Genomic DNA, 17,234 nt, shown 5'->3' with positions numbered 1-17,234 from the left:
ACAGTTTCCCGAGGGACTCTTATACATTTTAGCCAACTTTACAGGAGACATATACCATCTGTACATCATATTAAAAAATTCTCTTTAAGTCTTGAACATAATGTAAATTTCAAACCTTCCCCCCATATTCTCCCACTGTTCCATTGAAACGTTGTATCCAAAGTTTTGAGCCCATTTTATCATAGTCTTTTACCTGCTCATTCTCCGTCTCGTACTTTAATAAAAGTTTATGTATCTTTGAGATAACATGTTCATCATTTGGACATAATGTCATTTCAAATTCAGATTTTGATTGCTCAAACCCACCATTCTTTTGTCTATTTTAAACCTTTCCATGACTTGTGCACAAGGAAACCTAATTTGTACATACCAAAACAGTTATGACCATCTTTCAGCAGTTCCTCCCTTGATTTTAACTGATATTCATCTTGTGACATTTGTAATAAATCATTATATGTCAACCATTTAGGCAGATTTGTCAATTCCCTTCTATGAATAGCCCCCTGGGCCGATACCCAAAGTGGTATTTTAAGACAGAACCTTGGTTTACATTATTTATTTATTATTTATTTATTTATTACATTTTTATACCGCCCAATAGCCGAAGCTCTCTGGGCAGTTCACAAAAATTAAAACCACAAAAAACATCCAACAGGTTAAAAACACAATTATGAAATACAGTATAAAAAGCGCAACCAGGATAAAACCACACAGCAAAGTTGATTATAAGATTAAAATACAGAGTTAAAACAGTAAAATTTAAATTTAAGTTAAAATTAAGTGTTAAAATACTGAGTGAATAAAAAGGTCTTCAGCTGGCGACGAAAGCAGTACAGTGTAGGCGCCAGGCGGACCTCTCTGGGGAGCTCGTTCCACAACCGGGGTGCCACAGCGGAGAAAGCCCTCTTCCTAGTAGCCACCTGCCTCACTTCCTTTGGCAGGGGCTCACAGAGAAGGGCTCCTGTAGATGATCTTAAGGTCCGGGTAGGTACATATGGGAGGTACATATTAGGTAGTTACATATTATTATTAAATTCTACATGAACCTTGGCTTTATTGTACCACAAGTAGCCATGCCATCCAAATCTCAATTTGTATCCTTCCAGTTCCAACAGTATCCTATTTTTCAACAACACCCAATCTTTCATCCACATTAAACAGCAGTCCGAGAAATACACTTTTAGGTCTGGCAGGCCCAGCCCTCCTCTTTCTTTTGCATCCTGCAATATTTTAATTTTAACTCTTGGGTTTTTTGCTTGCCGTTTAAACTTAGATCTCTCTCTGTCACTGCTCAAATGCTAAATCCAATGTTACAATGGGTATTGTTTGAAACAAAAATAACATTCTAGGCAAAGCATTTATTTTAACTGTTGCAATTCTCCCCAAAAGTGACAGTTGAACCGTTTTCCTTTAACTTCATTCCAAACCTTAACATAATTGTTATTAAATAACATACAATTAATGTTTGTCAAGAATAGTTCCCAAATAAGCTTGGCCACAGCATAAAGAACTTGATCAGGAGGGCTTTAAACTGAATCTTATGGGGCTGGGAGATGTAAACTTGAAGGCAACAGTAGAAGAAGGCCCATGCATCCTAACGCAGAGAACAGCTCCAATAGTGCCCCAAAATATTGTCCAAAACAATATAGGAACAAAGCCAGACTATAAGGCACATAGTCTTCGATGCCTATATGCTAGTGTGGGAAACAAACAGAATGAACTTGAACTTTTATTACATGCAGGCAAATACAACATGATAGGTATAACTGAAATTTGGTGGGATGACTCCCATGACTGGAATATAGCAATTGAAGAATGTAACTCGTTCAAAAAGAGCAGAAGAAATCGAAAGGGAGGCGGAGTTGCACTATATGTTAAAAACACCTATCCCTGCACAGAAATACAGGCGGATCAGACTGGGAGCCCAATCGAGAGCATCTGGGTTAAAAGAAATGTGGTGAGGACAAAAAAGAAAATTATAATTGGAGTCTACTACTGATCACCCAATCAAGGAGAAGACGAGGACTAAACTTTTGAGAAACAAATTGCCAGTGTTTCAAGGAAGTGTGATGTAGTAGTGATGGGGGACTTCAGTTACCCTGATATCTTTTGGGAAACAAATACTGCCAAAAGTGTGGGTGATCACTTCCTCCTACAGAAAGTGGAGGAAGGAACTAGAGGATCAGCAATCCTTGACTTGATATTGATCAACAGGGATGACTTAGTGGATAAAGTAGCAGTTACGGGAACTCTGGGGGAAAGCGACCACCTCGTACTTGAATTCTTAGTTATAAAGGAGACAAAAGCTGAGTGCAGCTGTACACATACTCTGGATTTTAGGAAAGCTGATTTTAATAAACTCAGAACTATGATAAGCAAGGTCCCATGGCAAGTGACCCTAATCAGAAAACAAGTCCAAGATGGGTGGGAATATTTAAAAAAAGAAATTTTAACAGCACAATTACAAACCATTCCAACAAGGAAAAAAAGATAGAAGACAACAGAAGAAACCAATGTGGCTCCACAAAAAGCTTAGAGATGATCTGAAAACAAAAAGGGATACATACAGGAAGTGGAAAGAAGGCCAGGCTACAAAAGAAGAGTACAGACAGGTGGCACAGAAGTGCCGAAATGGCATAAGAAAGGCTAAAGCTGAGAATGAGATGTGATTAGCGAGGGATGCTAAAAGCAATAAAAAGGCTTTCTTCAGATACGTGAATAGTAAAACACACAGGAAAGAAATGGTGGATCAACTGCTTCATGAGGATGGGTAATTGATAACAAAGAAAAGCCTGAAGTGCTGAATTTCTACTTTGGCTCAGTCTTTTCCCAAAACCGGGTCTATGACCCCTCTGGAAAAAGTGAAGCACAAGTATGAGGGGGCAGGATTGCAGTCTGAGATTGATAAACAAATGGTCAGGGAACACCTAATTTCCTTGAATGAGATCAACTCTCCAGGGCCTGATGAACTGCATCCTAGAGAAATGAAGGAGCTAGCGGAAGAACTCTCAGAACCACCGTCTATTATCTTTGCGAAATCATGGAAGACGGGTGAGGGGCCGTATGTCTGGAGGAGGGCTAACGTTGTCCCTTCTTCAAACAGGGCAAAAAGGAGGAACTTGGGAAAAGACAGGCCAGTCAGTCTGACATCCATCCCTGGGAAAATTCTGGAGCAGATTCTAAAGAAGTCAATCTGCAAGCCCCTTGAAAACAATGCAATTACAAGAAGCCATCGTGGATTTGTCAAGAACAAATCCTTTCAGACTAATCTGATCTCATTGTTTGATCGGATAACCTCCCTTGTGGACTGTGGGAATGCTGTGGATGTCATATATCTTGACTTCAGCAAAGCTTTTGACAAAGTGCCCCATGATATTCCGATAAACAAAAGAGCTAAAAGTGGGCTAGATGGAACAACTATTAGATGGATACATAGTTGGCCACAGACTCAGACTCAAAGAATGCTTATCAACAGTACCTTCTCAATCTGGGGGGAGGTAAGGAGTGGGGTACCGCAGGGATCAGTCCTGGGCCCAGTGCTCTTCAACATTTTTATTAAATGTTGAAGGAGGTTGAGGGAACGCTTATCAAGTTTGCAGATGACACAAAATTGGGTGGGACAGCTAATACCGTGGAAGACAGAAACAAACTTCAAAGTGATCTTTATAGGCTGGAGTGCTGGGCTGAAAGCAACAGAATGAAATTTAATAGGGATTAATGCCAACTTCCACACCTAGGAAAAGGAAAACTAATGCACATTTACAAGACGGGGGATACGAGACTCAGCAATACTACAAACAAGAACCACCTTGGAATTGTTCTAGATCACAAGCTGAATATGAGCCAACACTGTGATATGGCTGCAAAAAAAGCAAATGCTATTTTGGGATTGTTCTTAAGCAGCATCAAAGAGAATTCTTTGATGCTGCTTAAGGTGTAAGCTCAGAGCAAAGATCTTCCAACACTCAAAGCATTTCTAGGGCTTCTCCCCAGTGTGAATTCTTTTATGCTGCTTAAGTTTGCTGCTTTCAGAAAAGCTCTTCCCGCACTCAAAGCATTTATAGGGCTTCTCCCCAGTGTGAATTCTTTGATGCCGCTTAAGTTGTATACCCAGGCTATAGCTCTTCCCGCACTCTAAACATTTATAGGGCTTCTCCCCAGTGTGAATTCTCTGATGATGCTTAAGGTGTGTGCTCCGAGCAAAGTTCTTCCCACACTCTAAGCATTTATAGGGCTTCTCCCCAGTGTGAATTCTTTGATGCTGCTTAAGGGTTTTGCTCTGAGGAAAGCTCTTCCCACACTCTAAGCATTTATAGGGCTTCTCCCCAGTGTGAATTCTTTGATGCAGCTTAAGGCTGCTGCTCTGTGCAAAGCTCTTCCCGCACTCAAAGCATTTATAGGGCTTCTCCCCAGTGTGAATTCTTTGATGCTGCTTAAGGTTTCAGCTCACAACAAAGCTCTTCCCGCATTCTAAGCATTTATAGGGCTTCTCCCCAGTGTGAATTCCTTGATGCTGCTTAAGTTGTGAGCTTAGAACAAAGCTCTTCCCGCATTCTAAGCATTTATAGGACTTCTCCCCAGAGTGAATTCCTTGATGCAGCTTAAGGCTTTTGCTGTGAGCGAAGCATTTCCCGCACTCTAAGCATTTATAGGGCTTCTCCCCAGTGTGAATTCTTTGATGTAGCTTAAGGCTTGCGCTTTGAGCAAAGTTCTTTGAACACTCTAAGCATTTATAGGGCTTCTCCCCAGTGTGAATTCTTTGATGCTGCTTAAGCTGTGTGCTCTGAGCAAAGCTCTTCCCGCATTCTAAGCATTTATAGGGCTTCTCCCCAGTGTGAACTCTTTGATGCAGCTTAAGGGTTTTGCTGTTAGCAAAGCAATTCCCACACTCTAAGCATTTATAGGGCTTCTCCCCAGTGTGAATTCTTTGATGCTGCTTAAGGTTTGAGCTCACAACAAAGCTCTTCCCGCATTCTAAGCATTTATAAGGCTTCTCCCCAGTGTGAATTCTTTGATGCTGCTTAAGATGTGTGCTCTGAGCAAAGCTCTTCCCGCATTCTAAGCATTTATAGGGCTTCTTCCCAGTGTGAATTCCTTGATGCAGCCTAAGGCTTGTGCTGTGAGCAAAGCTCTTCCCACACTCTAAGCATTTATAGGGCTTCTCCCCAGTGTGAATTCTTTCATGCAGCTTAAGGTATGAGCTTTGAACAAAGCTCTTCCCGCATTCTAAGCATTTATAGGGCTTCTCCCCAGTGTGAATTCCTTGATGCCGCTTTAGTTTGCTGCTATGAGCAAAGCTCTTCCCACACTCTAAGCATTTATAGGGCTTCTCCCTAGTGTGAATTCTTTGATGCCGCTTAAGGCTTGTGCTGTTAGCAAAGGTCTTCCCGCAGTAAAAGCATTTATAGGGCTCCTCCCCAGTGTGAATTCCTTGATGCTGCTTAAGCTGTGTGCTCCGAGCAAAGGTCTTCCCACACTCTAAGCATTTATAGGGCTTCTCCCCAGTGTGAATTCTTTGATGCAGGTGAAGGTGTGTGCTCTGAGCAAAGGTCTTCCCGCAGTCAAAGCATTTATAGGGCTTCTCCCCAGTGTGAATTCTTTCATGCACCTTAAGGCTTGTGCTCTGAGCAAAGGTCTTCCCGCAGTCAAAGCATTTATAGGGCTTCTTCCCAGTGTGAATCCGTTGATGGAAGTTAAGTTGTGAGTAGAAAGTGAATAGCTTTTCACACACTAAGCATTGAAACCTTTGATATTTGTTAGAATGAATCTTCTGAGTTTTACTCTGTTTCTTCCTTTTACGAATGTTCTTTTTACTTGGTGCTTCTAGTATTGGAGTTTCACAGAACTCTGATCCTTCAAAAGAAATGGATTCGTTTTCCCTCTTCTCTTCAGTTTCAGTTTTCCTTCTCTGGTGTGGGCCATTTTTCTTGCTCCCCCTGTGATCACCTGCAAGTATAAACACAGAAATCATCTTGAAATCTTGGAACAAAACAAATCATTGCTGATTCGATTCACAGGATAAAAAAAAAATCGTTGGTGAGGCAGATCCTTCCAAAGATATTAGATATCCCGATGATCAATAGAACTGAGAACTAGGGCCTTGCTAGACGTGCCGGGATAAGCGGGCAGGGAGGCGGGGCAACGGCGCGCTAACTTTAGCACGCCGCCTCCTAGATGGCCGACAGAAGCCCTGCAGCATCGGCCATTTTTTTTGTTTTGTTAAAGGGGCCACGTGCGCCCCGAAGACTGCAGACAAGGTAAGGTGTTTTTTTTACTTAAACCCCCCCATCCGGTCCTTATCCCTTCCCATGCCTCCTGCCCACTCTTTCTCCGCCCACCGTCCCCGTCCCTCATGTCGCCCATCCTCCCTCTCCTTCCGTATCCTGTGTCGCCCGTCCTCCCCCTCCCTCCATGTCACGTGTCGTCTTCCGCCATCTCCCTCTCCTGCTGGTCTGGTCTTCCCCCCCTATCTCCCCCCACCCTGGGATCCCACTGGCCCGAAGGCACAGCACTGAGCGCTGTGCTGTCTGTGACTTTTCCCGGCTACTCACGAGTAAGTGAATAGCCGCAAAAACGCACAGACCTTGCTCTACATTCCATAGCCCCGGCCTCAGGCCGGGGCTGCGGAAAAGGTACGCCATAAGCGAATTCGCTTATGGCGGGTTAAGGCAAGCTTCAGTGCAGCCTGGGCCCGGATTCCCCTGTGCGTCATCTGGACGCACAGCAGGGAAAACAGGTCTCAAAGCGCGCTAAGGCCTCGTCTAGCAAGGCCCTTAGACTGCCATACAATGCTTTCATTTATATGGAATAACTCATACAAAGTAGTTGAGAGAATAAATGAACAACATAAAATACTGTAAAAATAAAATACACTTAAAATCTGCCATTTTCTCCTAGCAGATCATTTAACTGGGAACTGGAAAGTGGGAATTCAACCCTAATGGTTATTCTCAATGTCTAGTTATATCTTAAAATGAAAAGCAAGCTGTCCAGAGCTGTCTTCTGAAAAGGCTGAACTCTCCTCTCCTCCATGGAGACCATTAAGATAATATCTGTAACATCTTCAATATTACGCAGATGCAATTATAGCAGCAAAGTAAGATGGGTTGGCAGCCATCTCTGCCACAGAGCAAGTCCATCAATGGGCTTTTCTCAATGTTTTGTCAGGTCTTCAGAGTCAATGACATTTGTATTCTGCACTGACACAAAGAAAGAAGAGCTGAAATTCCACCTTCCAGGATCTGGCAAGAAGGCAGAGAGGGAGCCTTACCCAGAGGAATCCCATTCCTTACCCAGAGAGGCCAGGATCCCACGATGCTCCTCCATGACTTCTTTGTGCAGAGTCCTCTGGCCTGGATCTAGCAGAGCCCATTCCTCCTCCGAGAAATGCACGGCCACCTCCTCAAAGGTCACCAGACCCTGAAAGAAGAAGAAGAAATTATGTTCTCTTTAAGCATTATGTAGCAATCCATGAAGACAAGGCTGGTGAGGTCCTCTTTCTGAATGCCAAAGCATTGTGAGTGACCTTCAAGGCCTTCCTAGCAGCCATCTTGGAGAAGAGCAAAGGCTAAAGGGGCAGGTTCTTCCAGGACCAAAGAGATGTGCAGGAGACGGAGGCCCCCAGGACTCCCCTACCTGCCCAGGCTGTGCAGAAACCGCTTCCACTCCACCGCCAAGCGAACGAGGCCCCGAAGGACCCCCCAGGATCAGTTCACTTCCCCTGAAGGTTGTTTTGCTCCCTGTGAGGAAGGCAAAGAAGGTGGGAAGGTGAGAAGGTAAGTTAACATTCTTAACTATTCCCATTTTCATTGTTTATTTTCAGTGTTTATTTATTTATTGCATTTGTTTACCATACCAGAGCCGAAGCACTTAAAAACAATATCCAAATATTTAAAACTGCGAAAACATACAATATACACATACATATAAAACTACTATAACAAGTTTTAAAACTATGACCCTAAAAAAACAGACCCAGGATAATTAATTACATATTGCTAATTACATATTGCTAATTATATATTGCTTGACCTGGCACTGAAAAGATAACGATGTCGGTGCCATGTGAACCACATTGGGGAGATAGTTCCACAGCTGGGGGGCCACCACAGAGAAGACCTCTCCCTTGTTGCCATCCTCCGATGTTCCCTATCAGTAGGCGCCTGGAGGAGGACCTTAGTTGCTGAGTGTCTAAGACCCACTCTGGGAAGTGGGCCAGAGTGGGCCTGATACCCTCGAACCACGTTACTCAACATTTCCTTTTTGAGTATCTCCCCCAGCAAAATCAGGCTCAAGGAGAACATTAAGACAGCTCATGCACTTCAGGCGTAATTGAGGGAGGGAGACCATGGGAAAACACGTCCACTAATCCTTACCCAGCGAGGAGGGTCCTCCGTCCCCCTCCTGCAAGATCCACCTGTCCAGCGGCCTCTGTGTGATGCCCGGTGGAGCCTTCTCTGCCTCAGGGGAATCTGTGGGTGCTCTGGGCAACATCCCCTGGACCTGGAGCAGGAGGGAGGATCCCAGGCAGAGAAGAGGGATTAGAGAAGGAAAGAAACGACTCAGGTCAAGGCCAAGGGCAGCGTTTCCCAATCGCTTTACCTTTCAGGTCTCATTCTAAAGTTGATCTACCATCCAAGCCACACAGCACAGGAACTTGTGTCTTTGTCAGGGGGCTAAGAGTTCAACCCTGATATCCCGCATTTTCCACTGTAAACACAGCAGTTTGGCGTCTACAAATGCTATTCCTGTTCTGTTGGGAGGACTCTGACACTTGTTGAAGAAGGATCCCCTCCTTCCCCAGAACTTCACAAACCCATTCATTTCTCCTGTGATCATAAGAACATAAGAAGAGCACAAGCAGGACATGAGTGCAACAGCACCCTCCTGCCCACGTTCCCCAGAAACTGGTGTACATATAATCATAGAGTTGGAAGGGGACTACGAGGCCATAGAGTTCAACCCCCTGCTCAATGCATGAATCCACCTTAAAGCATCCCTGACAGATGGTTGTCCAGCTGCCTCTTGAAGGCCTCTAGTGTGAGAGAGCCCACAACCTCCCTGGGTAACTTATTCCATTGTCGTACTGCTCTAACAGTCAGGAAGATTTACCTGATGTCCAGCTGGAATCTGGCTTCCTGTAACTTGAGCCCGTTATTCCGTGTCCTGCACTCTGGGAGGATCAAGAAGAGATCCTTGCTCTCCTCTGTGTGACAACCTTTGAAGTATTTGAAGAATGCTACCATGTCTCCCCTCAATCTCTTCTTCTCCAGGCTAAACATGCCCAGTTGTTTCAGTCTCTCTTCATAGGGCTTTGTTTCCATTCCCCTGATCATCCTGGTTGTAGGTCAACAGATCCACACATAGATCCACTCATAAAACCCTTGGCAAGGACAAATTCATCACACCTTCTGCAAGAATCGCTTTCTGGATCGGGGAGAGCGCTCACCCTCCTGCCCAGGTGTTGAGCTGGGTGTGTTGCATGCTCCTTCTAGCCCAGAAGACAAGACAGGCAGAATGGTAGCTTTACCCAGCTGAAACAAACAGGTCTAATGCGTTGAACAGAACGCCAAACACCCCTCCAGTATCCAGCAGAAGACGGGAAGCGCTGCAGCCTAGATTAAGGGTGTGTTGGAGATGGACTGCAACATTGCATGGTGAATCTATGGGTGGATCTGTTGATAGGCATCAGGATTGGATTTTCACCGCACGTTCCTATGCATGCTCAAGATTTGGGCTAGTAGCCATGGGTAGCCTTCTCCTCCAGAAATTTATACAACCCCCTTTTAAAGCCATCCAGATTGGCGGCCAACACTTCATCTTGTGGTAGTGAGTTCCATAATTTAACCACGTGCTGTGTGAAGAAGTCCTTCCTTTTATTTGTCCTGGGTCTCCCACCAATCAGTTTCATGGGATGACCCCATTGGGTTCTAGTATTTTGAGAAAGGGAGAAAAATGTCTCCCTATCCACATTCTCCATACCCTACAGGGTTGTTGTTGTGAAGATAACTTGGAGAGGAGGGGGATTATGTACGCCGCCTTGAGTTCCTTGGAGGAAAAAAGGTGGGATATAAATGTAATTAATAAATAAATTGAGAGATCTAAATGAGAGATCCTACTTTACACTGGGAGAAGCCAATTGGATGCCCATGGTCACCTGTGTGTTCCCACACATCTTTCTTGAAACCTTCACTTTGGCCCCTCAAGTTGTTTTTTAAATTAACAAAGTGGTTTATAAAAAATTATTATAACTAGCAGCTGCACTTGCTTCATAGAATGGGACCACCATACCTGACGGAACGCCTCTCCCGACATGAACCTACCTGTACACTACGATCGACACCTAAGATCCTCCTCCGAGTGCCTACTCCGAGGGAAGCTCGGTGGATGGCAACAAGGGAGAGGGCCTTTTCGCTGGTGTCCCCTCGATTGTGGAATGATCTCCCCGATGAGGCTCGCCTGGCACCAACATTGTTATCTTTCAGGCGCCACGTCAAGACTTTTCTCCCAGGCGTTTAACAATATTTCACAACCCTAAGTTTGTTTTTAACAGCCCTCAGAACTGTTGTTTTTAATTGGATACTATTTTTATTTTTTTTATGGTTTTAAATTTTGTATACTTTTTTTTTTAATGTTTCCTGTTTTTAACCTCTGTGAACCGCCCAGAGAGCTTCAGCTATGGGGTGGTATATAAATTAAATAATCAGTTGCCTAGGGAGGTTGTGGTCTCTTCCACACTGTAGGCCTTCAAGATGCAGCTGGACAACCATCTGTCAGGGGTGCTTTAGTACCACCCCATACATTGAGCATGGGGTGGTACTCAATGTCCTTGTAGACCCCTTCCAACTCTACTATTCTATGACTGTATGAATATTTTTATTTTAATCTCATTCAGAATGTTTTGTGTTTTTCCTTCCCTTTTCCTCTTAAGTTGACTATTTTGTTGTGTGAAATATCCTCTCATGTAAGCCTTACTTGCATCCCAGACCACTTTCCATGTCCTGCACTCTGGGATGATTGAGAAGAGATCCAGGCCCTCCTCTGTGTGGCAACATTTTAAATATTTGAAGAGTGCTATCATGTCTCCCCTCAATCTTCTCTTCTCCAGGCTAAACATGCCCAATTCTTTCAATCTCTCCTCATAGAGCTTTGTCTCCAGACCCCTGATCATCCTAATGGCCTTCCTTTGAACACGCTCCAGCTTGTCTGCATCCTTCTTGAAGTGTGGAGCCCAGAACTGGACGCAATACTCAAGATGTGGCGTAACCAGTGCTGAATAGAGGAGAACCAGTTCTTCACACAATTTGGAAGCTATACTTCTTTTAAAACAGCCCAAAATAGCATTTGCTTTTTTTGCAACCACATCACACTGCTGGTTCATATTCAGCTTGTGATCTAGAACAATTCCAAAGTTCTTCTTGTTTGAAGTATTGCTGAGTCACGTATCCCCCCCTCTTGTAACCGTGCGTTTCCTTTTCCTAGGTGTAGAACTTGGCATTTATCGCTATTAAATTTCATTCTGTTGTTTTCAGCCCAGCACTCCAGCCTATCAAGATCACTTTGAAGTTTGTTTCTGTCTTCCAGGGTATCAGCTATCCCACCCAATTTTGTGTCATCTGTCAATTTCATAAGCGTTCCTTGCCCCTCCTCAACTAATTGAGGAGTAAGTAATCTCCAAAATTTGCTCTTGATTAGGCTGCTTTTCAAATCCTAAAATGTGTATCAACCGTACTCACGGCCTGTATGCTCCCTTATAGAGGACTGAGTGGACTAATATGATGCTTAAAACATAGTTAATACAAATCTAATAATACCTACTACATATAAGAATGAAAATACATATCAAAACGATGACAATGACAAAACAATGACAGAAAAGGAATACAATAGAGCTGTACTTTAAAATAGAAGAACAGGATTACAACCAAGGCCTCCAATTACACTCTTCCTTGAGTCCTTGTGGTTGTAATGTCCTTAAGGTGAAAATCCAGAATATTTCCCTCCTTCATAGTTGATGGTCTACTCTTGTCCCATATCCTTGAAACCTTTCAATAATCCAGAATCTCAGGTCTTTGTCACCATGGCCCATATCAAGAAAATGCTTGACCAGAGGTGCCGGAAGTCTTATGCAGCGAATGCAGCTTTTGCGATTCATGCCATCAAGAGTCCATGTAATTTATTGTACATTGGTATGAACACAAGAACCATCAGAACCCGCATCTGTGAGCACAAAAGCTGCATTCGGTCCAAAAGTGTAAGTTTTCTGAAACTTACTTTGTTTACAGGAGGGAGGAAGGAAAGAAATGGGTCAGGTCGGTTTGGCTTTCAGGTCTCATTCTAAAGTTGATCTACCATCCAAGCCACACAGTACAGGAACTTGTGTCTTTGTCAGGGGGCTGAGAATACAGCCCTGGCATAAGAACTCTCAGAACCTTTGTCTATTATCTTTGCACAATCATAGAAGACGGGTGAGGTGCCGGATGACTAGAGGAGGGCTAACGTTGTCCCTATCTTCAAAAAGGGCAAAAAGGAGGAACCTGGGAACTACAGACCAGTGAGTCTGACATCCATCCCTGGGAAAATTCTGGAGCAGATTATAAAGAAGTCAATCTGTAAACACCTTGCAATCAATGCGGTGATCACTAGAAGCCAACATGGATTTGTCAGGAACAAGTCTTGTCAGACTAATTTGATCTCATTTTTTGATAAGGTAACCTCTGTAAACATGGGAGGTTGGTGTCTACAAATGCTATTCCTGTTCTGTTGGGAGGACTCTGACACCAGTTGAGGAAGGATCCCCTCCTTCCCCAGAAGTTCACAAACCCATTCACTTCTCCTGTCGTCATGAGAAACTAAGAAGAGCCATTCTGAATCAGAACAAGGTTCCATCTAGTCCAGCATTCTCTCCCCACAGTGGTCCATCACCTGGAGGTAGGATATAGCCATCAGGACTAGCAGCCATTCACAGCCTTCTCCTACAGGATTTTGTCTAACCCCCATTTTAAACCATCTAAATTGGTGGCCATCACTACATCCTCTGGTAGGGAACTGCATATTTTAACCATCCAGTGTTAGCTTAACTATCCTCCAATGAGGGCCTGCTCTACACATGAAGAGCAACTATACTTGGGGGTTGGACCATTGGAAATTGGGGCATCCCTTCCTTAAAGGACATGTAAAATAAAGTTGAGATAAGTATTAAGAACACAGTCCCTATTAGTTATCAAGATGAAATGCTCTCACCTGGTCTTTGTCCTCTGCCTGACTCAGGAGGAAGCCTTCTGCCAGGGCCACTGCCTGGGAACTGGTCTCCGCTCCACATTCTCTGACCCAGCTCACCATCTCCTGGGGCAGGACAGCCAGGAACTTCTCCAGGACCACCAGGTCCAGCATCTGAGCTTTCGTGTGCTTTTCTGGCTTCAGCCACTGGCAGCAAAGGTGGTGGAGATGGCTGCAAACCCCTCGGGGCCCCATGGCCTCCTGGTAGCACAAGTCCCTGAAGGGCTGAAGCTCCACGTCTGAGCAGGTGTTGCTCCCAGGCTGGTCCTGCTGCACTCTTCCTTCCCAGGGCTCTGCACGGCTCCCTTCCTGGATGTTGCAGGAGACGTTTTCTGGTTCAGGGCCTGCAAAGCTTTGCTCTTCCATCTTCATGCCCTTCTCCATCTCTGCTCCCACCAGGACTCAAAACAGTCTCCTGCCTTGGCTGCCAATTTCTCCTTTGAGGCAGGGACTGCGCTGTAGGAATTAAAGTGGAGCTTGTGAAGGAGGCACACAAGGTAGACCTGGTTAAAGTTCCCAACCCAGCCGCCCACCTCCCACTATTTCCCAATGAAACACTGGAACTGGAGCCAGTTCACCTGAGAATAACCACACTTCACTAAGGCTTCAGGCAATTTATTAAATCAGAGTAAGGCCCTGAGTGTCTGAACAATTAACAGGAGACAGGGGAGGGTGTGTGGGGGAAAACAGTCTAAAAGTTACAATGAAACTAAAAGGCCACAGCAGAAATTAAACAACTTTAAAAGAGCAATAAAAGCCACATCACGGCAAGCCGTTGAGTCACAGCGACCCAAAGAGATACAAGAAATCCTGGCTACCTAATACCTGATGGCACGGGGGTCCCTTTGCCACCCTTCTGGACCCTGAGCAGAATGACCCTTCCCCAAATGAACAGAGACCATAAACTGGAAATTAACTAACTTATCCCCCTAACTAAGCAGTTGGGGTGGCCTGGCTCCACCAATCCACAAACAGCAAGCTCTCCAGGGCTCCCAGTGAGGAGAGAAGGTTTATAGGGGAAGTAAATGCAGAAGGACGTCACATCCGGAAGCAAAATGTGAAATACACAATGATTTACAAAGAAATACATGTGTACACTTTGCAAAACACACTGCAGTTTAGCTCCTCCTAAGGCATGTCAGAAAACAATATGTAAAGAGTTCCAGAACCAACTAGCAGCAGTTGAATTGCTATTGAGCTCTATTTAAACTTCCACCAGTCCAAAGTAGATAGATGCAATGATCATAGAATAGCAGAGCTGGAAGGGGCCTACAAGGTCATCAAGTCCAACCCCCTGCTCAATGCAGGAATCCACCCTAAAGCATCCCTGGCAGATGGTTGTCCAGCTGCCTCTTGAAGGCCTCTAGTGTGGGAGAGCCCACAACCTCACTAGGTCACTGATTCTATTGTCGTACTGCTCTAACAGTAAGGAAGTTTTTCCTGATGTCCAGCCAGAATGTGGCTTCCTGTAACTTGAGCCCATTATTCCGTGTCCTGCACTCTGGGAGGATCGAGAAGAGATCCTGGCCCTCCTCTGTGTGACAACCTTTGAAGTATTTGAAGAGTGCTCTCATGTCTCCCCTCCATCTTCTCTTCTCCAGGCTAAACATGCCCAGTTCTTTGAAAAGCTTTCAACCACATAACAGTATAGTCTAAACTATCTCTCATGGTTTTAGGCAGCTGAAACATTCTGCATCTTTCAGAAATGCCAAAACTTATAGAGATAAATGAGAGAAAGGTCAACAGCTATGTTTATGTTGGAATGGAAACCTTTGATAGAATATCTGAAAGAGGCAGAGAAAAATGATGTACTTGTTCTTGGATTTTATTATTCAGATGGGAAAAGAGACGAAGGAACCATAAATCTGTGAATCCAATGTATGAGACTTAAAGTATAAGAAAAACTGAATTAGATTGATATATAAATGGTTATTAACGACTTAATGGGCATTTTTGATATGAAGAGGGCAAAAAATGTTCTTTAACCTCACCCTTAAATGTTTTTAGTGTAATTGTAGTTGTTATATGTAAACCTTTATCTGTATGTGTTATATGTAATGTTTGTCTATGTGCTGTTGGGAAATAAAAAATTTAAATGTAAAAAAAACCATTCTGGACTCAGGGAGCCTCTAGCCATGAGGCGTCAAACACACATCGGAACTTCTTCTCATGGAGGCCTCTTGTTCACGATCCTGCATTGAGAGCAGGTCTGAGTCCATCTCAGGCTCCAGAAAGGAAAACCTTCGGCCCTCCAGGAAATAAGAGGTCTGCTGATGAACCAGAGTTTCTCTCCCAATCCGTCCCACAAGCCCTCTCTGCTCCCAGCACTTGAACCCCAAAATTGCACCAGAGTAACAGCGGTTTCTCCCCGCTCTCAGGATGTGAACTTCGGGCTCACTTAATACATCAAGAGGAACGTACTAAAACCAACAGCAGGCTCCCTTCTTAATCAACAAAAGCGCCCCAGGTTTTATTTCGAAGGCCTCGTGACCAAAGTGACTTGTTAATTTTGCTTATTCACCAGGTTTGAATCAGGGAGAGGAAACAAAACAAAAAATGCAATGCAAACAGGACACCAGGGCAGCCTTTTGCCTGCAGGTGGGACATTCCTCCTCCCCACCCTGCATCTTTCCTCTTGGGTCCCTCCCAGACCCCCCCCCCTTTCTCCAGCCTTCCCTTCCGCGATCCCCTAGTTATGGGGAGGGAAGGAGGTGCAAGGCGGGGGTCTCTTGGAGTGGCCCCAAGTGGGTCAATCTCCTGGGGAGGGCTCCCTCTCTCTTCCCACCCACCCCCCGCCCTGGGGGGCTCCTTCCTCTGCCCACTCCCTCCTCCCCCCTGGGACCCTCTTGCAATCTGCACTCACCGGCTCCTTTGCTGGGGAAAAGAGGCTGCAGACAGCCGATACACGAGGCTCACAGGAGCAGGGGTAGAATCCCAGGCTCCTTTGCAATGGGGGTGGGGGGAAGGAAGTGTGGGGCCCGAAGGGAGGGGCCTCATCCAGCCTTGGCTCTAGGACCCAGCCCCCTCTCTGCCTCTTTAACCCTTTGGTGGTGGCAACACTAGAGTTGTTCCCTGCCTCGATCCAAAGGGAGAGGCGGGTAAGAATTAAATAAACATGTTGTTGTTATTATTATTATTATCAGAGAGCCGCGGAGGCTCCTGGCAGAGATGCAGACCTGGGAAGGGGTTTTTTCCACAATTGGGGGGGGGGGGTCTTTTATCCCCCCAGCAGCATCGCCGCCCCATCTGCTCCTGGGGGGCTTTGTGGGATTCACATCCATTTCCCCTTTGAGCGCGTAACGCAGCCTCCGGCATGGGAGCCCTCCGTCCTTCTGCCTGCCCTTGCTGCAGAACAGCGTTCCCCAACCTGGTGCCCTTCAGAACTCTAAACATGACTAGATGTTCTAAAAAGAGAGAGGTTAAGTAGGGTGACGCTGAGAAAAGGAGGACGGGGCTCCTATATCTTTAGCAGTTGCATAGAAAAGGGAATTTCAGCAGGTGTCTTTTGTATATATGGAGAACCCGGTGAAATTCCCTCTTCATCACAACAGTTAAAGCTGCCCTCTTTTAAATCTGGTCACTCTAGTATAGCTCCTTAAGAAACATTTGTATCTTAAGGCTTCCTGTATGGCATGTTTCATTTGTTCACTGATTTCTTGCTTAGCTTTTAAAATAAACCTTCACACGTTTTCAATAGCCTTAAGTCTGCTCTGGTGACACTTTCTCTCCCACTGGGGCAGACTCAGAACCTCTTTTTCAATCAGGAGCCCGGTTCCTGTGGGACCAGGGTTGTAGGGACCCATCGGAGACAGGTCCAGGGTATTAAGTTGGCCAGAGCTGTATCTAATTCATGCAGCTCCTCCATTTGAATTCCTACAGGACAGTCCTTGCCTGAAGAGAGAAATTGGCAGCCAAGGAAGGAGACCTTTTGAGTCCTGGTGGGAGCGGAGATGGAG

At 45.0% G+C, this 17,234-nt stretch overlaps 1 protein-coding gene across 1 annotated transcript in view; it reads right to left on the bottom strand.

The window, feature by feature from the left end:
- The window catches only part of LOC134395747 (uncharacterized), a gene marked incomplete at its 5' end in the record, with an annotated part of 275,440 nt that overhangs the window by 241,355 nt on the left and 16,851 nt on the right, over positions 1-17,234 (bottom strand). The window contains 1 exon segment of the mRNA XM_063121910.1: positions 3,902-5,635. Within this exon segment, the coding sequence (XP_062977980.1) occupies positions 3,902-5,635 (1,734 nt within the window).

Source organism: Elgaria multicarinata, chromosome 3 (assembly GCF_023053635.1).
Source record: "Elgaria multicarinata webbii isolate HBS135686 ecotype San Diego chromosome 3, rElgMul1.1.pri, whole genome shotgun sequence".
Lineage (NCBI taxonomy): Eukaryota > Metazoa > Chordata > Lepidosauria > Squamata > Anguidae > Elgaria > Elgaria multicarinata.
The sequence above is the reverse complement of the archived record's forward strand: the minus strand, read 5'-3'. Positions and strand labels throughout refer to the sequence as shown.